The sequence below is a fragment of the Pelobates fuscus genome, chromosome 10, assembly GCF_036172605.1.
Source record: "Pelobates fuscus isolate aPelFus1 chromosome 10, aPelFus1.pri, whole genome shotgun sequence".
Lineage (NCBI taxonomy): Eukaryota > Metazoa > Chordata > Amphibia > Anura > Pelobatidae > Pelobates > Pelobates fuscus.
This window is the reverse complement of record NC_086326.1, coordinates 52,824,149-52,852,141: the sequence shown is the minus strand read 5'-3', so window position 1 is coordinate 52,852,141 and position 27,993 is coordinate 52,824,149. Positions and strand designations below refer to the sequence as shown.

General features: G+C 35.7%; 1 protein-coding gene across 2 annotated transcripts in view; it reads right to left on the bottom strand.

Annotated features, from left to right (window-relative positions):
• ADAM12 (ADAM metallopeptidase domain 12) overlaps nt 1–27,993 on the bottom strand; it is a 532,069-nt gene that overhangs the window by 18,446 nt on the left and 485,630 nt on the right. Inside the window, exons 17-21 of one of the 2 annotated variants that reach the window (XM_063434720.1) lie at nt 23,703–23,780; nt 18,939–19,047; nt 18,112–18,247; nt 15,286–15,388; nt 11,508–11,696 (exon numbers count right to left, since the gene is read on the bottom strand). In XM_063434720.1, the coding sequence (XP_063290790.1) occupies nt 11,508–11,696; nt 15,286–15,388; nt 18,112–18,247; nt 18,939–19,047; nt 23,703–23,780 (615 nt within the window). The remainder of the gene's footprint in view (nt 1–11,507; nt 11,697–15,285; nt 15,389–18,111; nt 18,248–18,938; nt 19,048–23,702; nt 23,781–27,993) is intronic. The other variant, XM_063434721.1, reaches the window with a different exon arrangement.

Below are 27,993 nucleotides of genomic sequence, written 5' to 3'. Positions count from 1 at the left end.
TGTGGACGGTCTGGATACCTTCTCTGGATTACTGGAGTGGTATCGTCTTCTCCCAGCAATTAATAGCAGGAACTCCAATGATGTAAAAATCAAGTTATTTATTAAACTTATAAGTTATTAAACTTCAGATTTTAATGAATTTAATTTTTTTATTGATGTAAATAAATGTATTAGACAACTATCTTTAAAAAAAAAATATTTTTTAATAAGGAACTAAATGTTGCTGCTGAACCGGATTCAGATTTTATACAAACAGAATTAAAATCAAAATCCCAATTCTTTCCAAAATGTATGATTTCTGATGAAAAAATGATAATGAGGGAAATACAAAATGTAAAAAAATTGAATAAATACCAAAAAAAACTTATCACAGACAGAATATAAAGCTATAGAAAAATGTAAAAAAGAAGATAATTTTGTCATAAAGCCGGCAGATAAAGGAGGAGGTTGTTTTAAAAAAAGACAGTTATGTCCGAGAAGCAGAAAGGATTTTGTTAGAACTAATACATATAAAAAAATCTCTATAAACCCTAGTGTGGATATACAAAAAAAGTTTTACACATTTATTGAAAAAGGGTTTACTCTAGGAATATTGAAAGAAGAGGAAAACATATATTTATCTATTCCTTATCCCAAAACACCTGTCTTCTATTATTTGCCGAAGGTGCATAAGAATAGAAACAATCCCCCAGGAAGGCCCATCATCTCTGGGATTGATTCTGTCTCCTCGAGAATCTCGGAGTACATAGACAAATTATTACAACCAATAGTTATTAAAAATCCCTCATATTTAAAAGACACTATACATATGTTACAAATTTTAGAAGGAATAGACTGGCAAGACAATTACCTTTTAGTGACGTGTGATGTGAGCTCCCTATATAGTATTATACCACATCACTTGGGAGTAGAGGCAGCAAGATATTTTTTAGAAAAATCAGGTTTTAAAGATATACAAGTGGATTTTATTGTGGAAGGTATCTTACTTATTTTAACGAATAATTACTTTTGGTTTAAGGACTCCTTTTTTATGCAAATTACGGGTACGGCGATGGGCACCAAGTTCGCACCAAGTTATGCGAATCTGTTCATGGCATATTGGGAAGAAAAAGTTATTCAGCCTAGTATGTATGTTGTGTTTTTTATATGGAAAGATGGCGAAGAAAGCCTAAAATGTTTTAGAGTTTTTAAATAATAATGATTGGGGCATTATTTTAACATCAACATATAGCGCCAATCAGATCATTTTTTTAGATTTGGAAATTTTTACTTTAGGGTCAACAATACATACAAGGAACCATTTTAAGGAAGTAGACGCAAACAGCTACATTGATAAAAAAAAAAAGCTGTCCCTATGCTCCATGGCTAGCTAATGCACTAAAAAGTAAATTCTTAAGAACAAAAAGAAACTGCACACAAGATAATGATTATATAGTACGAGCAGAGAAAATAAAACAGCAGTTTATAGAAAGAGGCTATGATACAACGCAACTTTCGACATGTATGGAAGACGTAAGGAAGATTAAAAGAAAAGATCTTATCAACTATAAAGGAGGCACATCGAAGAAAAAATCTATAAGTAAGAATACCAATAAAATCCCCTTTATATGCAATTATAGTGGGAATAATAAAAAAATAAAGAAAATTATAAAAAAGTACCTGCCAATTTTACAGGATGACCCAATTTTAAAACAAATCTTACCTGAACCAAATATAGTTTACAGGGGATGTAGGAATATGAAACAGATGTTGGTTAAAAGTAGTTTTAAAACAAAGCAAGCAGATCATTTTTTAAATAGAAACAAAGGTTTTTACGGATGTGGATCTTGTTTGGCCTGTAGAGAATCTAATCAAAAAAAGAGACACATCACTTCTTTTTATTACCAAAAGGATAAAGAGTTCAATATTAGGAACCAATTAACGTGTTATTCTAAAAATGTAATTTATGTCTTAAAATGTCCTTGTGACCTCATCTATGTGGGAAGAACCACTAGGTGCTTACACATAAGGATTGCAGAGCACGTAAGAAACATTAAAAAAGGTATAGAAACCCACAGCGTCTCAAATCATTTTAAAACTCATCATAAAAATGACCCAAAAAATATGTTCTTCTGTGCCATTAAAATGGTACAGAAGGATTGGAGAGGTGGAGATTTTAAGAAAAAAATAGGAGAAGAGGAGATGAAATGTATTTATAATTTTAATACTTTGATTCCACACGGTCTTAACCAAAATTTCGAATTCTGTCATTTTTTTACGTAATTTTTTTAACATAATTGATTAACTTGTGTTCATTTTTAATTATTTATTAATATACAATTTTCAATTAATTTTTATTAATTTTAGAAAAATTGTAGATATTTAAATTTATTTTGCTCCTCTAATTTTCACATGGAGAAGTGGTTACATACTAAAATTCAAATAGAATATATACAACCATTAAGATGACACTGTCACTTTAATACTATATTTTCTTTTCTGTCTATTTCCTCACTTTAAGATTGAATCCTATGTAAGATCACATTGCCACTTTAGAGAACAGATGTTTATATACATGCACTATGATTGCACTGTCACTTTAAATATGAGTGATTTGTAAACAAGTAAAGATAAAATGGAGGAAAGTGTGATTTAATTGATATTTATACATCCATATATGTTTTTAACATAAAGACCATATATCAATATGTTTAGGGCTTTTAAAAAAGGATTGTGCTGATGCACATATATTATGGCTATATGGTCACTTTAAATATTAGCTATTTGTATATTTCTTAATCCTTATATCTGTGAGGATGAAAAAAGGGGTATTTAATTTGTTTATCCAATAGGGCACTATTTAATAGATATTCATATGTTTCCAATATAATGATTTGATATGTGTATGATTTCGGTGTAATATGAGACTATATAGAGACATAGGACTTTTGTTGTTAAAAACTATCGGCTGAATGGAACGCAAAGTGCCAAAGACGGCGAACCAAAATGTACTTAAAGAACAAAACGGACTGGAGAAAGTTAACCAAGCCAACTGAGGAAGCCATATCAGGCGAAACGCGTTTTGGCAGCAAATTGGACATTTTATAAAGTATTTATTTCTATTTTCTTTTATCCACATGTTTAATAAATAATTTGTTTTTTTACATCATTGGAGTTCCTGCTATTAATTACTGGGAGAAGACCATACCACTCCAGTAATCCAGACCAGGTACCCAGACCGTCCACAGAGGGATTTGGATCACCCTTATAGATCCTAAAGCCATTTACACCAGAGCCCTTATGGCTCTACTATTGTGAGTGCATTCATATATAAGCAATATTTAATATAGTTGTGAATTATCTGCACTATTGTATACCTCTCTGTCTTTGCAGTATTGCTGGACCAATTGAGAAGAGAGGAAACTATATATTTTGCTCCACCTACTGTGTTTGTAGTCTATGTGTATTAGTGGTGTTGGTTTAGGGGATACCACACAGGTGTTTAGAGCTTATTGCCACTATTAGATATACCATTTGTGTTTTTCTTGAACATGAGAGATTCCCTTAAATTTGTGCAAAAGGTACAACAAGCGCAATCTGTACACCTCGCCACCCTGGACAACCGCTCCCGACCAAAGAACCTGAAAATTGAGGAAGCATCAGCCCTGTTTCGGGCACTGGGACTACCTGCACTAGACAGTGTAGCAGGAGGCCAAAATGGCACTCACAGCTAGAACCCAATCACCGTGGTCCCTTTCGTCCCACCTTCACAACCGACTATGCAAATGGGGATTTGACTAGGAAGCAAGCAGATACTCCTTCGACTATGGGCTGCATAATAAGTTTATTGTTTAAATGTTGTTTTCATTGCTTTATTTTTCTGTTGGTTTGAGTTGAAATAAAAGCCTTAAAGGCCTAGTGGATGATGGCGCCACTCCATAAGAAAGAGGCTTGGCAACAAGCACCCCTCCACCCTACCAGCAAGAGCCAGCGCATTCCCGTATAGCCACAACTTGACTAAGGTCCTGGCAAGTTAACCATGCCAAGTTGGACAACACTATAAGCTAGATAACTTTCAGCAACTGCCGAGAAGTGATAGCTAATAAATCTCAATATTCCACCCTACATATATCTGGGCTCTTCCCTATCACCACGCAGAAGTCCTAAACCATAATCTAAGGGAGCATGCCCTCCATCAATACTGCAAACCGGATGGAAACGCTGATACCTAGCCATTGGCGAGTTCAATCCCGCTAGATCAAATACCCATGCGACCAACTCATCTTAAATAATATAGAACACTAATATACTATGTGATAGGATGCGACTGTATAGCTTGTTTTCCAAAAAGGCTATTAATTTCAAGAGTGCATGACTCAATACTGCAACTGTAATGTGTGCCTATCTACTATTGCACCTTCCATTTATTTTTTGTACCCTATACCCCATTGCCTCAATAAAAAAAAAAAAAAAAAAAAGAATGACAAAAAATAAAAAAAAACTACACTTGGCTAGTATGTGCCAAATCAAACCATTTTATACATCTAAGTTTCCTACACCTGACTCCACCAACTCATGCAAAAAAAACAAAAAAACAACATTCTTGTTTGCCTGATCAATTGTTTTCTGTCATGTTTGTGAATGTACAGAAAACCCTTCTGTAATTTAAGTTCTGATGCCCTAGTTATGCTTTAACTATCCTGCTTCCCGTGCTTTTATTTTGGTTACACATAGAGGAGTGTTGTAATAAAAACCAGACAGAGTGGAGCAAGGTCTTAAAGTTGATTGGATGTTGTCCTTACATCAGTTGTAATAGACAATTTTAAAGTTACACAAGTGATTCCCTTAATACAAAGAGAACTGTTAGCTCTGCAGAATCATCTAATGGAGCTGGACTTTTACACTTCAGTTGTCAGGTTTTATAAACTGTAAACAGGATTAAATTGTTTACCAAAAGGATAAATATTTAAAGTTAAACTAAGCAATTTTCTTTAAGTGCTAAACATGTTTTACAATTTTTGCTTTTTAAAGAAAAAGTTGAAAAATGTTTTTATTAGAGAATAAAAGTGTATGCACCTTGCATTCTTCAGTGAGAAAAGGGCAAGCTTCATCGGTTGCTAACAACTACTCAATGTAATCTGCAGTGAGGGTCTCACTCTTAAATGGAGTCAGTAGAAGGGACCCTAAAGAGATCACATGTACCAATCTGAAATACAAATGAAGCTCTCAAAGAGGAAAAACTGAAAGGACCACCACTCAACCACTGTTTTTTGCACTGCAGTCACTAACTGGCCAAAATACACTTTGACGCTATCAGTTCTATTCCCATCCCATAGCCAGGGTAAATGACATTTATCTGCAAAGGTACACAATGGATTTACACCAGTCAGCTGTAACGGAATTTTAACTTTTGCTTTTAGCAAAGAAACAAAAAGCTGAATTCCATCTTAAAATACCATTTCACAAGCTGATCTTCACCGATTCTCATTTTAAGGTTTTGTGAGTTTCTAACTGTCTTCTTGGCTAGATTGTCATAAAAAGGTAATGTTTAGTTTCACGGGGAAGAATGGATAAATAGATTTTGCTTATCGGTAATAGTTTGGAGAAAGAACATTAGCGATATAAAAGAAAGTATAAAGGATGTCACAGATATTCATGAAGTATCCAGGCCTGGCAAACTATGAAATTACATGTCTATTTCTTTTAAATGTTTTCCCTATCTCCTTATGTGATGAAAACTCTGCTACTTGGCAACTTGGGCAGATTTTATATGCTGCCTAGGGAAACCTATTAATATTCTGGGCACTTAGCACTAAAACAAAGTCCTGTTCTTGAATGTAGGAAATCAACCCAGGTGGGTAAATGATATGGTTAAAGTAATATGTTTCATTGTATCACACACAGGTGAATATAAATTGTAATTATAGTAATGAGAACATAGAATGCAATGATGATTGGAAAAAAAAATGAGGTAAAAGAAAACATCTACGCAAATTAAAGTGTAATTATTTTAATGGGAATAAAATGTAAGCCATTGATGACGACGACGATCTATCTATCTAAATATGATAACTACTGCAAGTACTAAAGTTATGCTGCCATCAAATTAATTTCATACTTTTGAGAATGTTGAGCCATGAATTGAGACTGAACACCAAGCAAACTAAAAGTATGTTTTTGTGTAATGAAATACAAAAAGACCTAAACTGCAGCATACACACGCTGTTGTTGTTTACTTCTCTTCCCTGGAGTACAAGATATGTGCTACCAGTTGGCTTGGTTGTTCTAGCGGTATCACAAACCCTGCTTCAATTAATCTTTGCGGTCTACTTGCTGTCAGTTTGGTTGCTGAACATTTATCTGACTTCTAGTAAGTAATCAGATGGAGGTCTGGCAAATGATTACATTGATCCGAAGTATAATGATACATTTCTACTGGTAAAAAGTTTTAGAATGTTATTTGTGCCCAGTTAGAAACCAATACATGTAAAAGGGATTTTAAGTGTCTTTGTGACTTGGTGGTAATTTTTTTTTTTTGTTAAAACAATTTATTAGGGATGTCAGATCTTTTACAAATCCCAATAAATTTAGCAGGCAGAGAACATTGTGTAGATGTATATCAGTCAGAATCATTGTGTACAACATTAGACATTTTTATTTTAAATTATTAAATTACAAAAGTAAAATTAAATTGTAATTGCTATTAATTGTAACCAATGACCCTGTGACTATTTGTAGGAGTCCGTGAGTCTCAAACTAAAATGAACTGAACTGAAACAAAAACGTAAAACCTATGTTTCCTTAAAATGTCGTCCCTTCCACTATCCCACAACCAGGAAAGGTAATAGATAAGTGACTGTTACTTAAAGGACCACTATAGTCACCCAAACCACTTCAGCTCAATGAAGTGGTCTGGGTGCCAGGTCCCCCAGGTTTTAACCCTTCAGATGTAAACATAGCAGTTTCAGAGAAACTGCTATGTTTACATAGCAGGGTTAATCCAGCCTCTAGTGGCTGTCTTCCTGACAGCCGCTAGAGGCGCTTCTGCAATGCTGAATGCAAAAATCGCATTCAGCGTGCAGAACGTTCATAGGAAAGCATTGAGAAATGCTTTCCTATGGGCGTTTTGAATGCGCGCGTGGCTCTGGTGCATTCCTCTCCACTCGGGAGCTGATGTTGGAGTGGGAGGAGAGGTCACCAGAGCCGAGGGAGCCCGGCGCTGGATTAAAGTAAGTAACTGAAGGGGTTTTAAATAAAAATTTATAGGACAAAATAATAAATGTTTCGGGTACAACCCTTTTTCAATGCACCATGTCCCTCACTTTGCGCAGCCTCTATTAGAATAAATGTATAGGTGGACTAAACGGCTGGTTACAGACCTGAAGGACAGTCTTGCGTCCCAGTGCAGTGACTAGACTTAGGAATTTTTCATGGGAAAATATGATTGCCAGTCAATCCTATCTTTTCTATACTGAGCTCTCTCCCAGGTAGGGTTGGCATTTTGCTAGTTTACAGGAACATTCTAAGTTCCCTCCAGAATGAGTGAATCAGGGGGAACTGCGATACAAGTCTGCGTTAGGGTATGGACATTTGAAGCAAGTGAGTGAATCTCTTCTTGCCATGTTGGTGTGTCTGTGAGGTGTATAATAAACCTAGTGTGTTGTTTTCAAAAACATATAGGAGATTATGGATAGTAGTTGGATTTGGTTATAATGAGGTTATAAAATATAATCATGGTTAATCTCAGGAAAATGTGTTTTCCAATTTCCCAGTCCTGTCTGGTCTGTTGTCCAGTTATGGACACAGCATATATAGAATAAGGACATGATCAGTGGAACATAGAATGCTTACTAAAGTGTTAGGTTGGCTGGAGTAACATGGCGTCTCAGGGATTGAAAGTAGTGTTGTACCTGTAAGTATGCGAACCATGGTACTGGAAATCCTTTCATTCCTGAAGGGCCACACTCAAGAGGAATTTTTGGTTGGGGAAGTCTACCAAGTGTCTTAGTGCCCATATAGGAGAGGGACATTGAGAGATTTTAGGCGACGGACCCCCAGTCTCAAACATGCCAATATCCAGCTTACTAGGTACTGTTATGACAGGATTTACAATACTGTGTTGTTAAGCAAATTATATGAACTGTGTAGGAGAGCTGGAAATGATTTCGGCAATTCTAAGAAGGCCTCTAGAACATCTGTCTTGATATTGTATCAAGTCCAATGCATACAAGAGTTGGGCTGCCAAATTATAATCTTTAGCATCAGGGAGATTGTGTTTACGTACCATGCCATAGATACCCCCTCAGCTTTGTGTTTAGAGAGAATGAGTGGAAACTGCAGGGGATATACTAGTTTTGGGAAACAGATGAATTTATACATCTCTGTCCTTTCAATGTATGATAGGGGTAGCTTGTGCCATTTTTCTAATTCAACAAAAATTGAGATAAGAACTGGTGGAATGTTACATTTGTATAACAGAGATTTTTTCAGAATGTGAATTCCAAGTTATATTAATGCCACTGGCTGCCAGGTTAAAGGGAGCAAGCCTGGCATTGAAGAGGCATCCCCTCCACAGGTGTGGAGTGTACTGTATTTTGTTTTATATATGTACAGGAAACAGAATTTTGAAGATATTCTTGCTTAATCACGAATATTGCTTTTTTTTTTCCTTTTTAACAAAATTAGCTAATTCAAAAAAAGTGCAGAAATACTTTACAGGAGTGAGAGTTAAAAATCTACCGGTAATTATTTTTTTATTACTAGTAAGCTAGAGAAAATAAACAGTATTGCTAAGACCCCTTTCTGATCTTTGCCATTGACATTATCCATCAGTCATAACCGATGATGTCACATGCATCTTCTTCGGGGTTCCAGAATGATATCTTTTAAAATGGGAACCAGATACTGAATATTTAAATATGAAAATTCTATTTAGAAATATTCCAGTAATAATAATTCCTAATAATTAAAAGCGGCATTTTAAGCTTTATTGTTAACATATTCGTAAAATGTATGGATATGATGCAACTTCATTAATTTTTTTTTTTTACAAAATAATATTTATTAACAAAAATGGTGAATAGACGAGCCAACTTGGGGAAAGAAAAAAAATCTTCGTCTCCATTTTTTTCTAGCTCACCTACTTTGTCCTACATGTTGCAATTCCCTTGCCAATTTAACGTTTAGTATATACACTTCATCAATTACACTGAATGACAAACAGAGTGTACGATCAGGAAATTCCTGGATATTAATCACACAGAGTCATAACCTTTACTAACAGGAAACTAACCTCCCATACATAGAAGACATATTCTTTGTCTACTACAACATATTTTACTAATTGAAGCCATATCATACAGAATATCTGGAGTATGTCTGTGTTTCTTAGCATCTTTTGGTACTACACTAGTTGAATATTGACGTAAAGAATACATTTACCATTAATAACATATTTACCATTAACTAAAAAAAGAACACTGCAGAAACACATTTCATTTTTCTAGAGAAATAAACTAAGCATTACAAATGTTGGAAATTTAGAAAAATCTTTAACACCATACTAAAAACAAAACCAAATTAAGTTGCTTATTAGAGTTCTGTATTTATAAAAGAGCTAAATAATGTCAGAAATGTATACCTCCCAACATTGGGAGGTATGAGATCGGGAACAGTGGGCAGGACCCGGTAGAGGTGAGTGCCACCAGTGATGCAACTAGTGTCACTGGTGACATTCATAATGGGCAGGTCCAACCCCACACCTGCATAACCTTATAGAGAGTGCTTGTCTAGGGATGCACTCACTGTGCTGCTAGAAGATATGGGAAAGACCACAGAAATTGTGGACGTCCCACTGAACTGGGACTTGAATTTAAAACGTCACCAACAACAAAGCACTTAGACTTTTGTGCATTGTTTAATTGACAATGAAATTGCACTGTATTTGTAAGATCACAGTATCATTACAAAACAAGTTTAAGCCCTTGAGGACCAATGTCATCTTCTGCTATCAGCACAATAGGATTATAATATAAGATCTTATGCTTGACTTGTCCTGCTTATTTAGCTCTATACAGCTCTATACAGATCCTAATCCAAATCCTCTAACATTGCACGACCACATAGCTATGACAACATTAATTATCATTGGCGATTCTCTTATACATAAGTAAGAACATGTATGCAAGGAGCTGTGCAATCAGGTACACACCGCTGTTCTCCCAAAGATGTGAATTCCACTGTACCAAACTGTGTCATGATTCAGAAGACACACATAGTTCTAGATGACACTAGGATGGAGGTGCAATGTTTAGAATAGAGCACATGATGCTGCTGGACCTTTTAAATTCATCATCTTTTTTTAAAAAAAATCTTTATTTTTGAATGACATTGTTTATGAACAAAGGTTTGCAACTGGGCTTGTGCACAAGCCTATATATTTGAAAAACATAAGATAGCGATGATACAAGGCGAGATTATAAATTCATAATTTTAATGTCAATATTCTTTTCAAATGAATCCCAAAATGCTGAAGATCTTTCACTATCTGTACACTATTTTATCTTTTATATATTTAGTAAAGGTGTACAGCTTGTAGTTTATATAGTCTTTTTTCTTTTTGCTTGGTCACTAGTGACGAAGTTGAGTACAAAGGAGTTTTCTGTTGTGCGATGGGATTTAAATACAAACTCTTGTTACCATCCCTTGTTCTGTTCTGGTATCTGGGTATTCATTTCTAAATTTTATGCATTGCTTTTTTTTTATGCATACTCTATTTATGACCGTAGAAAACCCTAAAAAACTATTAAGCACAGTTTTATATTAATATTTTTTAGCCTTTAATGAGACATTTTATTGATATAATATCAAATTGAATCCAGGGATTAATTTCACTATACCCTACGGTTCTGAAACACTGGTGTGAAAATAAAATCTAACCATCATGTCTGCATTTTCACTATGTTCATATCTAGTTTGCTCAATTAGTCTCAATGTTTATTTACTAAACTGGTGTATCAAGAAAATTGACAAGGAAATGCCAAAATATATGTATATATATATATATATATATATATATATATATATATATATATATATATGACATGATCTCCATGTAATTTTAGAATCCTTTATACCACGGCTGGTGATCTTATCTGTGCTATTATTTCCTGCAATGAATGGCCAATAATACACAGATCTCTCTGTGTGCTCAGGGGCAAAACGGAAACAGACATTTCTCTAAAATGGCAATGATTTACATTGCAGGACTAAGTGGGACGGGGACACTGCACTCAGACCACTTCAATGAGATGAAGTGGTCTGGGTGACTATACTGTACCTTTATAGATGGACATTTTTTGTAAATATCTCTGTTTAGTAAAAATAACTGTAGGTCTGCATGGCATGTTTTGAAACAGGAAATATTTCAATAGTTACACACGGCTCCCATTCTGTGCTTTTTACCATCAAAATGTAGAATTTGATTAAATATATGTTATGCTAGTTACACATCTATTAAGAGGTCATACCTGTCTGATGGTCGGTTTTGCAGGAAGCGGTAGAGCCGGAGCCAGTTTTTGGACGGGTGGATGGTGAGGTCGTGGTAGGGCATGCTGCAGAGGCCGTGGGGCTCGGTGTGAAGGTAAATCAAGTATGTTTATTGGATGACTAATATCAACGGGTTGGTAACGTGGCAATCTCTTCGCCCTTTCTGTCTGCTGAACAACAACATTTAGAGGTGACTTTAGGTTCCCAAATTTCATTTTATACTGGTGATACTTAATAACCTCTTTAACCCCTTAGGACCAAACTTCTGTAATAAAAGGGAATCATGGCATGTCACACGTCATGTGTCCTTAAGGGGTTAATTATAAATCCAATCTTTATTCACCAGTCTGCATATTTCCATGTATTATATATAATAACCATTTTCAGGAAAAGCAATGTAGATCAAACCAGCACTCCACAGTCAGATTCAGGACAAAAAAAAAAACACCACACACACACTCAGGGAACAAATGGCAGCTAAGTCAATAAACTTTGTGCATTTAAATATTTTTGCCTGGATATAGGACATACATCCCACAAAATCTGTGATTTTTTTTTTTCCTCTGAAGAGTGAAATTTGGGCTTTTTGTCTCTCTGAATGTCTGAGATGCAATACGTCTCATTCCACTCACAGTCCTTGAGCTAACCCTTCCCTGCAGCAATACATATGGGGGAAATCAATGCAGTTTTAAACATTACCTAGAAAGAACTGGGTAATATCGATACTGTTTGGCTGACCTTATAAAGGAAGTTCTGTTTAAAACCCCTTAATGCAAAAAGAAGAAATATATTTTGTAGATCACCTTAAAATGTCATGTGTGCAGTTTTTTTGTGTGAATTATTTTTACTTTATGAAAAGATGTCTTAACCTACAGTGACCTGAGAAGGACCAAAACTGACATTTTGATCCCTATAAATCAACACAATTGTAAACACCTTTTTATAGAGAAATTCCCTAAATCCACAGAGATTATCTTCTATCTTAGGTCACCTCATTTTCAAGGCTGTAGACTAGTTCCTGTATTCTGTAATCTCGGGTCAATAATGGTCTTTGTATCGTTCCAATATATGGTGAGTCTAATTCACATATTGGAAAGTATAGCGATTTTCTCAAGGAAGAGTACGTGTGCACAATGTGTACAATGTAGTAACTGCGTATATATTGTAGCTATATAACTACAGTTTAACCAGCAGCAATAATACATTCAGAGTTCCAGGGGAAATCCTTCAACCATTGCAGACCAGGTAAAACATAACACTTAACTTTGCTCAATAGAATATTAGATTAGAGTATTTTTTGTTAAAAACAAAAACAAACAAAGATTTGTCATACATATGCAAAAAGTTCCACCATGGAAAACCGGCGTGCACGGCATAAAGTGAACACTTTTTTGAGTGTTTCTTTTCTATATCTTGGTACTTTAGGTGGTAAAATGTAAGGTGTGCTGGTATGCTGTAGTTTTAGCAAATGAAGCTTTAAGAGGTTGCATTTTTTTCTTCTCCAGTCATCATTGTACTCCTAGTTATTTGTTTTGTATTGATGGCATAAGCTGACGATCAGCCCTATTAATTTCTGTACATTGGACAATGCGGTTAATTTAAGCTTGGCATTAACATATGGGAAGACTGTATCAGTGCTCATGGATTAACTTCATAATAATATGTGTAATTTGTACCATGTTCATTGTACTGATGTTTTGTGTTGTTTATATTGTGTTGATTTTTTTTTCTTTGTGTGTTTACCGTTTCTTTTTTTTTTCTACATGCAGGAAGCTAATTTATTTGATATGCCTTCTCTATTCTTCGTTGTGGTTTAGTATGCGATTGACCTTTTAGTCCACAGGTGTTTGTAATCTCGCATTTACCACACCATAAAAACGAGTGCAATCTTGTTAAAGTGTTTTGATACATGAAACGCGTTGATTGCTGACTGTTAGTTGATTTCAATGTTATCGCGATTTGTATTCAATGTTCATGGATGTGGCCAAATACAGAGTTTCCTGTGATTCAGAGTATATTTTTTTGTTCTAATTGAACATGGACTAACTTGGGATTTTATGGTTCTATTATGTAGACCAGAGATAGGCAACCTCCAGCACTCCAGGGAATATTAAACAGGAAAAAGGATCAGTGCTCTCTATCTACACAGTACACAACAGAAAAGATAAAACGTGGCAGCACAACTAAAAATAGGGCTCCCTCGCAAGCCCTACAACAGAAATGATACAAACAGATAAAGGAGAAGGTAGTGCCACTAAAAACCAAATAAGATAAATAAATGGCATGTTGTGTGCTATTTATTTATCTTATTTGGTTTTTAGTGGCGCCACCTTCTCCTTTATTTGTCCAGCACTCCAGATGTTGTGGACTATATCCCCCCTATAATGCTTTTATACCCATAATGCTGGCAAAGCTTCATGGGAGGTGTAGTCCAAAACATATGGAGTGCTGAAGGTAGCCTATGCCTGATGTAGACCATGTTAAACGACTTCTTATGTTGTTACTTTTTATTAGACTGCTACATTGTTTGGTGCTTACTTTTTTATGATGGTTATATTTTATACTTCTACGTGTGGTTTTATTTGCTGTTAGTATACGTTTTGAATTTTAGATTATTTTTAACAGTATGGACAGAGGTGTCATTTTTAGTGAGAACTTTTTAGCATGCAGCAGCTTTTTTTAAAAAGTTTTATTTAGGTGTTAGGCACCAATTTCACTGTGTGCATACACTAAAAATAAAACCTATCACAAAGCTGGTAAAAAAAAAAAAAAAAAAGCTTCTGCGATAATCCACACAACGAGCATAAAACCCATTCTAAATCAGTGGTGGACAAAGTTAAAAGCCAGTCACTTTTAGATGCTGAAATGATATTTTTATGAGCTAGCAAAGATACATCCTGAGAGAATGATATACAGTAAAAAGTACACATTGTTGGCGCCGGTAGTAAAATTATAAGATCCCTGGCTCAGAGTGCGGAGATATATTCCAGCTGCTGTCTAAATCATAAATAATAAGAAATTTATTTCAGTGCATGAAAAAAAATATAACCCCTCCCTGAAAACAATGCAGATACCAAGTGAGCGAGAAGATTAACATTTTGCGAGATAAATGTTTTCTTGTATTTCATCATTAATATTTGTGGTATTATTATTTTTTTTTTCATTTGTGCCTGCATTGCATTTTACTGCTAACCGTTATCATTCTCAGACCCCTGTTTGACTTTGTTTATACCAAGCCCCTGTTTGAAGGCATAGTTTGGTTACTTTATGTTGAAGATCCATAGAAAGAACGCTATTGCTATTAAACACATGCATGTTTTTTAAGCTGTTTTGGGAATGGGGAGCTGCTGATTGGCTAAGAGCATCTGCTGATGCTACAGCCATATGATGGCAAAGCATCATGGGAGATGTAGTCCAAAATCCCTGCCCTACATATTTTTGTCTGTATTCAAATCTATTTAAAATGATGAGGTTATCTGCACTGCCATAAAATTTATTGAAAATAATTGATGCGTTGAAGAATGACGCGAGTATAGGAGTAAAGTGGTTAAACTCCCAAGTTCATAGGCGTTCACAAACTTTACTGTTCCACCAGTTTTTATTTTAAATTCTAACCGTGCATTAATGAGAAGCAACACTTTAGTTAATGACATTCTGTCATTGTATGTAACCCAGTTTAAACATAATCACGGTGATAAAGACACTATATAAGGAATTATAGCTTGCTGTTTGCCAGAAACGCACAGGGGTCATACACACCTTCTCTATCTGCGAGGGTTTGCGCGGAAGATGTTTGCAGAGAGTTGTGGTATATTCTTGATTAGCCTCATTTGAACATCCAGTTCTCGATGGACGGACTGACCTGCAATATAAATAATTGAATACAACATGCGATTGGAACAGAGTAGAACTTCAATTTCGAATGACACTTTGAAGGGTCTTTTTCATTTTTATTCACCGCGGCAAACAACTAAAGTAAAAATGATCAAATACCCTTGCAGGACTGAAAATAAATATTGATTTTTTTGGAAGCCAGTAGCCTGTTAAATTAGCTTCTGCAATCTGTGGAAATGTGTCTTTTATAACACCCAGGAGACTATGGTAATGAATTGAGTGGCTGAGCAAATAATGACCTCAAATATGGAGGCTTCAACTCACTTGACTAGGTTTCGATCAAAGGTTAGCCAGATTGCTAAATTGTTTAACAGAAGCTACAATCATCCAACAGTTCACTCTGGTTTGTCATTGCTTAACCAAAACGTTAAATGTTACCAGTAATAGTCTTGCAAATTAATCAATTTAAAAGAGAGCGCACTACAAATTAAAAAAAAAATCAGACCATAAACTAGATAACATAGCGGATGCAGAGCATCCAAGAGAGTAATTTGCTGCATTTTCTGATTTACGTTTTCACTATCTAGTGAATCTAGTTAGAAGCCAAGATATTCTTGAACGACCTTTTATTTGTACTCAAGTCATCCGCAGTTGTCTTGTGATCAAGGTTAACTGATCACTGATGTTAGTATTAGCAAGTAGACTTACAATTTCCACATGCATAATAATTTATGCACGTCAAGCCACATTTATCAATAATTTATGCACGTCAAGCCACATTTATCAATGCAAAACTGGGACAATTCTGGGGCAAAGTGATATATCTGGAGCAATGAGCAGGAAAAGTGAGTTAAAGTGCACTTGTCATGTAAATGTTACACATTCCTTTATTGAGCTTTGAAACTCCATAATGTATTGTGCTAGCAAATATAGTGACCGACTTATTTTTTGTTTTACTTTAATATTAACTTCTTGACTATCAAAAAAATATATATTTTTTTAATATATAGTATATATTAATGTATATAGAAAATGCCAGATAAATACAGAATGTAAAAAAAAAAGGCAACTTTGTTTATAGATTTCATAAAAATTATATACATTTATAAATTTTTACTTTTCGTTTATATACAGATATAATGGGGATAAAAAGACACTAATGCAAAAAGATAAGTCATGCGCTCACTCCCATCACTACTGGGACGGCAGCAATTACGAATCAGCCCCAATATGTAGTAAAAACCAAAGAAAAGAATAAGTTACCTGCGCTCTCTCCTTAATCCCTATGTATATTTAGACAAATGGAGGTCATTTAGTTGCTCCAATGGCCATTGGAGGGAATGCCCGCCTACCAACGTCAAGGCAGACCCCCCTAAAGCGGGTCCTAACACTGACCCTTCAGCCTGCTTTTTGTTTTCTTTGGTTTTTACTATATATTGGGGCTGATATGTACTGTAGTCATTGCTGCCGGCCCAGTAGTGATGGGAGTGAGCGCAGGACTTCTCTTTTTGTATTTGTATTTACTTTGTATCACACAGCCTTGTTACAATGCTGCCGTCCATCCCATGTGTTCCCTATTAAGGGTTAATAAGTATATAGGGGTGTATATAAAAAATACCCCTCTCTGTCTCATTGGAGATATCTTTGCCAGAAGCTCAAGGAAGCAGGCTGAAGGGTCCGTGTTAGGACCCGCTTTAAGGGGGTCTGCCTTGACGTTGGCAGGTGGGCATTCCCTCCAATGGCCATTGGAGCAACTAAATGACCTCCATTTGTCTAAATATACATAGGGATTAAGGAGAGTGCAGGTAACTTTTTCTTTTCTTTGATGAAAAGACACTAGTTTGCAATATCCTTTAGCTTTTTTTTTCTTTTTACATTTGAATTATTAGCATAGAAGAACATGTAAAAACAAAATCAATTGACAAACTCCCTGCCTATAGGCATTTCTAAGGACCCATAATGGTAAGAACCCATAGGATTTCTAAGGATAGAGCCTTCTAAAAATTACAACTGACCATATACATTGAGCAAATATGTATTTGTAAAATACATGGATTTAAAAAAATACTATTGCAATCTGCATTCATTTCTATGAAGCGTGTGGGAGCTTCCAATTTTAGATACAAAGTGGCAGAAAGAAACCAAGGCAGAAAAATGCTTTTTTTTTCTCCAAGGTGAAAATCATATTATCACAGTAAATTTGACTAGTTACAAAGGTGCCAGGGCACTCCTAGGACCATAACTAGTACAATACACTCTAGTGGTTATGGTGCTTGGAGTGTTCCTTAGTATCCAACATTTTATTAACAAAACCAATGGCACTCCTTAATCAAGTGGTTTCCAAAAAAAAAGGCCTCAAGGCATGCCCACTAGTCCAGGATTTAGGGATTATCAAGTTGTGTTTAAGATATATTTAGAGATTATTTTAAAAATACACCTTGACACAACTGGATTATCCCGAAATCCTGAACTGGTGGGCATGCCTTGAGGACTGATTTGAAGACCACTGCCCTTATTAATTGTAATACAAAAGTAATACTTCTTAAATTCTAATGTTGAATATCATATAATAATCTGATGGTTGTTCTTCAAGAAAAAAAATGATACTTTACTTGACTTTGTTGAAAGCCCTACTGTTTCCCTACAAATGCTTTCATAATAACATTAAATGAAAAAGTTAACTTGTAAATTAAATGCGCAAATACTGCAAAGCAAAAAAAAAAACCACAACATAATTGAATTGGTGTTTACCTTAATTTTTCAATGGTACTCTTCTTATTTGTAAAAATCCAGTTGAACAGGGTTCTTCTTTTGAGGTATATGGTGAAAGCAGCGACGATTATGCAGATAATTGTCACAAGTATGCCTATGATTAAACTCCTATTGCCTATGGACAAAAACGGCAAGTGATTCATAATGCATGCTTTCAATCTGCTCTCTGTGGAATTATCATGTTTTTTTTTACAAAGTGAATGTCAAAGTAATTGCATATTAACTAACACTCTAGCTATTGGACACACAAGGGAACTGCCTGGTGGGTCACTGGGTTGGGGCACAAAAATACCCTTTGAGCTGAAAGCAGCAAGGTGAATTATAAGTGAAGGACTCACCGAGGAGATTTGGCTTCACGTTGGCAGATGAGCTTACACTTTAATAGCCATGGCAGAGGTACTAGAAACTTCTGTTATTTAAATGTGCATAAAGATTAGGGATAGTAAGTACATATAGAACTTTTGTTTTTGATGGTTGGACCATAATTTTGATGTGCAATTCTCATGTCCTGTCACTCTTTAACATTATTTATTTTCCTCTACAGCAGGATTTTCAAAGCTCTGAACCTCCAGATGTTGCTGAACTAAACCCCCCAGATTCTCTAGCTATCTATTTTATTGAAAGAATCATGGGAGTTTTAGTCCAGCAACAGATGGAGGGTCAGATATTGGAGAACAGTGCGCAACTTGAAGAGGTAAGAACTATGTATCCAGCAAAGTTGACATGCCACTTGAACAAGAAATATGTTGACTTGTCAGCACACAGTCTGCTAAAACAGGTTCTGTTGTAAAACATAAATGACTTACCAGTGAGTCTCATTGGTCCGCTGTCCACACTCCCTCCGTAGCCTGGTTTGTCACAATACGGAGGCGCCCATTCAGCTTCACAATGACAATTCTTTTTATTGTTGCAAACCTAATTAATGACAGCAATCAAGGAAATTTCTAAATTAATACAAATGCATTTCACTCTTGGACAATTTCAGATTTAGAGTCATGTCTCCAAAATGCATTAAATATTAATGGAATATGTGAATCAAATGATGTTTTGTGCACTAATATGAACAACAAATGTATGGCGGTGTATAATTTATACACAAATATGCACACACATTGTATTCATTTATCTTTCTAACCTCTTGGCAGTGACATACATACAGGGGTCACAGGGATTGCAGCTGCGACTGGGCCCGTCAATCCAGGGCCCCTGTGGACCCCTGCGACCGGGTGCCGTCTCCACATGTTGCGGCCCAGGCATGGCCGCACATGAAGGGGCCCATCGGGTCAACATTCTTGAAAGGCATGGAAAAAGACAAAACTGATTTACCTGGTGCTCAGAGTTCTTCCTCGACTGCTCATCAACAGGTCATGCAGACCCAGAACTCTCCTCCTTGCAGACTCACCCCTATTTACCCTTTCCCTTTCTAAATTCTATATGTATTTTTTTTAATTATTATTTTCAATTAATGTGGATTTTAATGATGTACAGGATCTAGATGAAGATACTGCATGACTTGGAAGAGGCCAAAGTACTGTAGAGTTTGAGATGGTTTCACATTTGGATTGATTTCAACTAACTGGTGGCATTAAATATATTGTACAATATTATATTGCACCCTATTGTAACAATGCAGTGTTTGTGCACCGAAGACATACTTGAAAACAAGCAAAATCTCAATGTATCCTTTCTGGTGAAATATTTTATAAATAAATCATTTATATTTTATTTGATCCGTTAAGATTTAGAAGATTTTACATTGAAATTAAGTTCTGACACCTGCTATGCAAGTGATTTAATGGACTCATCTGCCTAGAACACCAGTTCATATTTAATAGATAGACTAATGTGTGTCAGCCTTAGTCCATCAATTAAATGCAAAAAAGCTTTGTGACTTCAATGCCTCTCAACGTGAGTTTTGATACTCACTCAGAGAATGTTTTTACGAACATAGTGGCCGAGATACATACATCCTTGATATAACGTAACTTTTCTCACACTATACTTATTCTTTTTTTAATGCTGCAGGCTCTTGTAAATTGACCTGAATCTGTTTCATTCTATTCCACCCCTGTGCTGGGTTCTGTCCAAATCAATAATACAATTACTAATGAACTGCATTTCATAAGGTTGAGATAATCTTCTAAGAAACTTCTGCGCTTCCCAAAGTTACCGGTACTATGTTAGCATTTGTATAAAAAAGATTTTAGTGTTGAAATACTACACCCTTTATTTTGTAGTATTCTTTTTTTTCATACCATATTTTTAAATTATACACTGATTTCAAGATGCTATTACAGAATTTTACAATGTATATTATTACATCATCACAAATGACTTGCAAGGATATATAATATATTTTTTTTTACATTTTTACAGTTTCAGTTCTATTCCACTTTAGCTTCCGTTTGAGTGTATCATTGAAATGCTAATGCTAATATTTGCATATGAATATGAACCTAGATTCAAATTCATGTTGTTGAATCAGACGATGAATTAATTCTGAATCAAATGTTTGATAATATTTGCTTTTGTGATGCAAAACTCTTATCTTCTTTCTTGGAAGAATTCGAGAAAAGTGATTGTATTCTGGAACAAGGAGGAGGCATCTGCCGCGTACATAAAATCTTGAGGTATTTTATTATTTAATAGGAACAATGTGGACCATATCCTATTGAATCAATAAATAATATGCTATAAATCCAGTTTGTTCGGTTGAATCTAATAGAAAACAAACTCATACTTACGTTTTCAAAACACAAAAGTCATTCTTAAAATGACTTTGTTATAGTTTCTTTATTGGCATTATATACTTTATCAACATGTTTTTATGAGGTTTTTTTTTTTTTCTTCTTTATAATGTATTCTATTTTTAAGTTACTTTAAACAAATGAATGACTATCCCTTATGGCTTTTCTTTCTGAAGATTACCCAAGGCAGATATTTAATTGGCCTCGATAATAGGGAACTGAACGTTCTTGAAGTGAAGCCCATGTTTCTAAACACTGCCGAAAAAATACATTGATGATTTGTATTTGAGATGTCTTACCGTCTTCTACAAATCTTAGCACAAGCTTTTAAAACCATTGCTTTGTAGAATAAATTGTTATCTAAAGACACATGATAATTATGTAAATAATAAGGTAGGCATTTTTCAATGTCATTAAATATTTGGATACCCTTTGTTTACCCTATGTTGTATTTTGTAACATAGTGGTATCCTTGTTCCCAGTATTACATGAAAGCCAAGTTAAAGGAACACTTTAGTGATAGTAACACAAAGATGTATTCCTAACATCAGTGTGTTCCTCAGCCCCATGGCCACCCTCCTCACGTTGTGAAGGGTTTAAATATCCCTTTATTCACTTACTTAGTCCCTCAGCGCTGGGTCTCCGCCTAAGTCATCGGATGGAGGGACCTAATGTGCATGTGCGTAGATCGCATTAGGCCTTCCATATAGAAAAGCATTGCTTCACGGACTCTAGGAAGCGCCTCTAGTGGCTGTCTAGAGGCAATCTTAGTACTGAAATGTAAACATCGCACATTACAGGACTAAGGGGGACAGGAACACTGCACCCAGACCAATTCAGTGAGATGAAGTGGTCTGGGTGCTTTTAGTTCTGTGTCCCACCTCCCAAGCACTAAAGTGCTAGTGCAGCACTAGTGAAAATACACATAAAACAGAGCTTACCCCTAAAATGCAAAAATAGGGAAGCTAGTACTTTTATGAATAAACAAGGGGGAAAAAATACTGCAATACTGTTGTGCTTACATGAAAAGTGATTTAAACAAGATGTGTTATACTCACAATTTTTTTAGCCTTTTGTACGTTATGGCTTTGAATGTATTTACGTTCAGAGCCATAATGTATAAAAGGCTCAAAAAATTGTGAGCATTTACATTCAGAGCCATAACGTTTAAAAGGCTCAAAGAATTGTTAGCATTTACGTTCAGAGCCATAACGTATAAAAGGCTCCAAAAATTGTGAGCATAACACATCTTGTTTAAATCACTTTAAACAAGAGCCATGACGTACAAAACACTCAGAAAATTGGGAGCATAATGCATCTTATTTAAATAATCCCCCCCCCCCCCCTTTTTTTATACATGAAAGTACCAGCTTCCCCATCTTTGCACTTTTGGGGTAAGCTCTGTTTTATGTGTATTTTCGCTAGCACTGCACTTGGGAGGTGGGACACATAACCTAAACACTAAATAGTTGTTTTCTATTTTTTTGGTCTTGATTGTGAGATTAAAGGTTACTCACTAAAGGTTACTAAAACGGCATACGTTTGATTTAAAGCGCCTTAAATTGCACGTTTCTTTTTGCACTGGGTGCTTATAGTGTCCCTTTAAAATAAAAGCAAGGAACACACTCTTCATTCCTTTATTGCAGTAAAGCTACTGAAGTGATATCTGGGTGAGGGTGGCAGCATAGATCAGTAAACATACACTTAGCTCCACAGCACTTCTGTGTATACTTATGTGAAGCTCAGACATTCTCTATCAGTGATTGTACATTTCGGCATTCCTCAGTATTGTTGAATCTGTAGAAAATCCTTCATTGCTTTCATACTCACAGCACCATGGGGGTAAATAAATGATTATAGTATGGGATGATTGTGCCAGCCAGGTATACAAAGCTAATAAAAAGATACAAGCTAAATTTTAAAATGTAAAATAAAAATAAATTTGACACGAACGTGCTATAAAAAAAACAAACAAATAAAAAAACTGTAGTTATTAGACCACATGTATAATGAGAAACTGAGGAGTACCCGTTGAAACAAATTTGTTTCTGCCAAACCACACCCAAGAATATTTGTTTTTTGGGAGGGGACGGGGGAGATATCAAACAAATGTTGATTTTATTCACTGATCAAACTTTTTCTCTTTTTCTAATTTTGGTGCCTCGGGTTGGTTCCTGACTCACTAATCAAACCGGACATGCTCCGCCACTGCGCGATTCATTTGGTTCGTAATTCAGCTGCATTTTGGTTCAGAGTTCGGGAACTCATGCGATCACTCGGTAAGCAAAAGCTTGGATGCATTGTAGTTCATAAAGAAATGAATCTACAAGTCTATTGAGGAGTAAAGTTCTAAAAAAAATAGAGCCATTACCAAGGTAACCAATGGAATGTTCCGGAGGATGGCGATTGGCAAATATTCAGGCAGTCAATCTATACTGAAGGGCATCCATGAAGTGCTCTTTAAACTGGTTCAATGGAATTTAGAAATTAGCAAAATAAAAATGATATATATATATATATATATAACCTATTTCCATTCAAAAGTTTTAAATGCCTTATCGCTAACACCATTAGCTGCATATGTAAATGATCGTGTTTTAGCAGGGTACGTTCTCATATTGTCATATGTAGCTTATTATCATTTCAATAGGCTTCTGCAGATAATAATTTGGTAATAATAACTCAATGAATTTATTACAGAAATCCGGCTCTGTGGTCTGTGATTAAATGTAAAATGCAATGCTTTTATTATTCAGCAGTTTTCACTTTCCAAGAAAGCAAAGATCCTGCCAAAATTAAAAGAGAAAAGTACTTGAAACCTACTCCGTGTCGGTGGCATTTGATTGCACAGTCGTTAACGCCAAATATGCTGATGTTCTGACACTGCCGATCGAGGCATATCTAGAATATAAAAATAAAACAGTTATTTTTGTAGTATATTAAGGAATAATAATTGACAATTTAGAAGAGTATTTTTTCTTGGGCAATGGTAACATACTGTTGTTTTAGTTCCCTCCCCCCCCTTGCTAATTCACACATTTTTCAAATATTCATCTGTGGAAAAAAAATTCACGTAAATACAATATAATGTAAAAACATGCTCTGCCCAGTCTGTCCTAGATTGAAGCTGCAATGTAGTTTGTAATGTTCCTTAGTCTTGAAATCAACCCTACACCTAAGTGTTTGCATGCTTCAGGTCCCTTCCCACCTTTTTCTGGATTTTACCCCACACAGAGTCCAATCAACTGCTAATATAGGAACGCATTGGACCTGAGGCAGGTAGTCTGCTATTTTATGTTACCTAGAAAGCGGTTTTACCATGTCAGACGGACTTTATTGATAGTCTGTGGGTAAATATATGCATTCTCTGTTTGAAAACCGCTGTAGTGGTAAGGGGGCCAGCAGTGCCCTCCCACTGTAATTAGTAAAACCTCTTGCTAAAGATCTGATAACTTTCTTGGCCACCTTCTCTTTTAGAGCCAGAAGCTCTCTGCATTGAGCTAAACTTGACAGTGCGGGACTTAGCTCATTGGCTGAGGGTAATTAGCTGACACTCTAAGCCAATGAGCTGGACCTGCATGACAGGGTTAGCAGAGCAAAATGTGCAGAAACCTCCAGCTTTCAATATAGGAAGTGATCAGGACCCCAGGTAAGTTGTCACTCAATAAGCAAACAGTTTGACTACTTAGGTTGGAGGGAATATGCCATGGCACTCATGGCCCCCAAACCACTAATTTAGTTATGATGTTTGGAGTGTTCCTTTAACACACAGTGCCAAATAGTAGAATAAGGTCCAAGAAGAGAGAGGAAGGATACTTGTATCAAAAGCTTAGTAAATAATATGTACATTTCAAGCCTAAATTGCTATAAAAAAAAAGAAAACAGGATTACACTTAGATCATTTATCGGATGTTAAGACTGTACAGTCATCCACTGCGAGCTGTGCTATACTCACTGCATTTTGTCAAATCCATTAAATGGGAACTTGCCTTTAATCAACCATTGAATTAAACATTAAAAGACACCTACAATTTGTATCAACATTGTGGAATCATATAGATGCTGTTTGCTTTTAAATCTATATTAAAGATTTACCAAATGACATCTTTATGCGGAGGACAGAGCTTATAACAATGATTGAGGCGCCTAGTTGCAGGATGAAGAGGTGTGGATATTTTACATGCACCTTTTATTTTTCACACCTCACAAGTAGATATTTGTTAAAGCAACAATCCATTTCCCAAATATTTTTTTAAATCACTATTTAGTAGATATACCCAAAATGAAAACATGTATGCATTTATTTATGCCCCTTTTTTCAAGGGATATATCCAAAATCAGCTGACAAAAGCTGCACATCTCTTGTCTGCAGCCTTTCCAAGCTCTCCTCTTTTTCCCCAGAACAGGCTTTCTCGGGAAATGACCGTTCAGAGGCTTCTCATTAAGGAAGCAGAAGATGAACTCCATGGATGTCTGATAGCCAAGAGGCGTTTCTGGAGTGATTAAGAAAAGTACTGATTTGAAATAGAAATCATCAGATTAATAAACTGCAATTAAAATGAGGTGGTCCTGATCAATGCAGCACGTTAGCGAGCTGAAATGCTTTATGTGTGTAAAGTACTCCTTTAAAGAATGATTTGCTGTCAATAACTATCAGATGTGATAGCACTTTTATAAAACGTTGCAATTGTGATATCGGAATAAGTAAACATAATATAACAAATTCTATTAAGTGACAGCTTCCCTTTAACAGGGAATTATTTTAGCATGTGGTCACAAAATAAATCCCTTTAATTGTGGTCCAACTATTAAATTATTCAACCAGCCCATAAACTGTGGCTGTTGCCAATGCACTGGTTTGGAAAAAAAAAAAAAAGTGAAGAAAACATCATTAAAAATATAGCAAACCCATGCTCTCCTTGCATCAGATACATCATTGGTTATGGAAAGGCTATTCATCTTATGCGCACTAGAGAATTAAGTAATTACACCACATCATGATAAATCATCAAAACAATGGAAAAGATACAATGGTACAAAACTACATTTTTCGGGAAGATAGCCTGAAATCTAGCAGCACCGTGCAGTATTGGTTCTGTATGGGGGAATTAATAACATCTAGAGAACCTGTGTGTGTATGTACATCTCAAAATTCCACGTCCCATGCTACTAGCCAAGTGTAAAGTTACTTGCCACTACCAGCCTGACGGGTCCACTGCCCTCTAAATTAGCCAGGACTGGATTTTCACTTGCCAATTTCTAGTGTAGAGAGAATGTTTGGAGCCCTAAGGTATTCTATATTATTACAGAAGTAGCAGGAGTGACCCCTGGACAATATGGACACTACTATACCTTGGACATATCTAGATATATACCACACAAATGCAGTGACCTTTAGCTGTCCCCATGATGTGCTGGCTCTGCCTTTAGAACGGGACCATTTTCCAATCCATTCATGTCTAGGCTAGTCTTTCACATTTTACCAGCCTGCCCTACCGTAGAAAGCAAGTGGCTCCTTGGACACTGACCCACCAAACAAGGGGTAACCTAAACCTGGACATAGCCAGGTGAGTAGTTGGAGCATCCCCCCTCATATTTCCTCTGGCAAGAGGGGTTTTATCTGGGGGTCTGACAAATTTGGAGTTGAAACCAAGAGTCTTTGTGGGTATGGAATCTTGTAGAAAACAAAGATGGCAGCTGTTCCTTTTTGCTGAATGCTTGGTGAAACCTTTCATCCATACAGCTTTAACATTCCTCTTACTTAATTGATTAATACTAGCAAACACATATTCAAATATCCAAAGTAAAACTAAGCAGTACGGCTGTAAACCCTCAAGACTTGGAGATTCCAGAATGTGATAGTTTGTGTCTCAGCATCTGAGGCCTTACTGTATTCTTTAGTTTGGGGCTTTAGCTCTGCCAAACACAGTCTGCTGCACCCATATATATTTTATATCCATTTTTTGGACAGAACCAACAGTTTTTTTCTTGTTACCCTAATTTTTATTCCCATAGGAAGAGACGAGGAGTACGTTTCCCATAGTAATTGGATATTTACTTTGGAGTTAAGGTTCTCAAAATGCTTTTCCAGCATACCCTACCAAGTACTATTAACTCTCAGAAATTAGCCATTGTGTTACTTACACCAGCTCCCTGGTCACTTAAAAATTAGATATTAAAAAAATGGAAAAAAAAAACTTAATAGAGTCTCATTTTACTAAAATCATTTGTCAGTTGTTTTTTTTTTTTAATGTTAAGTTAAATTAATTCTTGATAGCACAGAAATATATAATTGAGAGAAAAAAAAAAAGCAATGTTCTTTTAACTGAATTGAAGTAATGACTTTCTGGAAAATGAGATTCCACGCGCATTTCGGAAAATAATACGTGTCTTCATTTACATGGAATAGAAATGCAGGTTTTTCATTCTCCTGACATGATACAGAGATAGTGCGAGCCTGCTGATAAAGATTAGGGTTCAAAGATGTAATTAGCATGAAGTCATATCATGGTAGTACGAACCACACAGGTTTAATCAGGGGGCACTGAAATATGCCACAATAGGGTTATTAAATCTACGATGATTAGAGCGAAATTGCTGAGAGATAATGTCATATTAAAGTGGAAGGGAAAGTGACCTAGAGGTTTGCAAACAAAATGTAAGCTGAGAAATTGTTAGATTCTTATAATACAGATGAAGGAAAGCGAGAGGTTCAGGCATATTAATTAGCAGAAGACAAAAAAAAAAAAAAAAAAACACACAAAAAACCCGATGCTCTAGTCTACAGGAATTCATCATTAGAGACGATATTCCCTTGAGCTAGAAAATAGAATAAAGAAATGACATAGAGAAAACCTACTTTAGTATGCATACGGCGAGAGAGTGGTCTGATTACAGCAGTGCTTAGAATTTGCATATTCACACTACACAGGCACACAGCATTCCGTAACCACTTCAAATAAAAGTGGCATATCTAAAATTGCCAATCTGGGAAGTAACCTACTGCAATATTTAAAAGCTTTTCTTTTTATTCTGAACTCCTAATACAGATGTTATGGGAGCAAGTACCATTTCAGGGCTTTTGGAATTTAATTTGGAATACATTTCCAGAGAC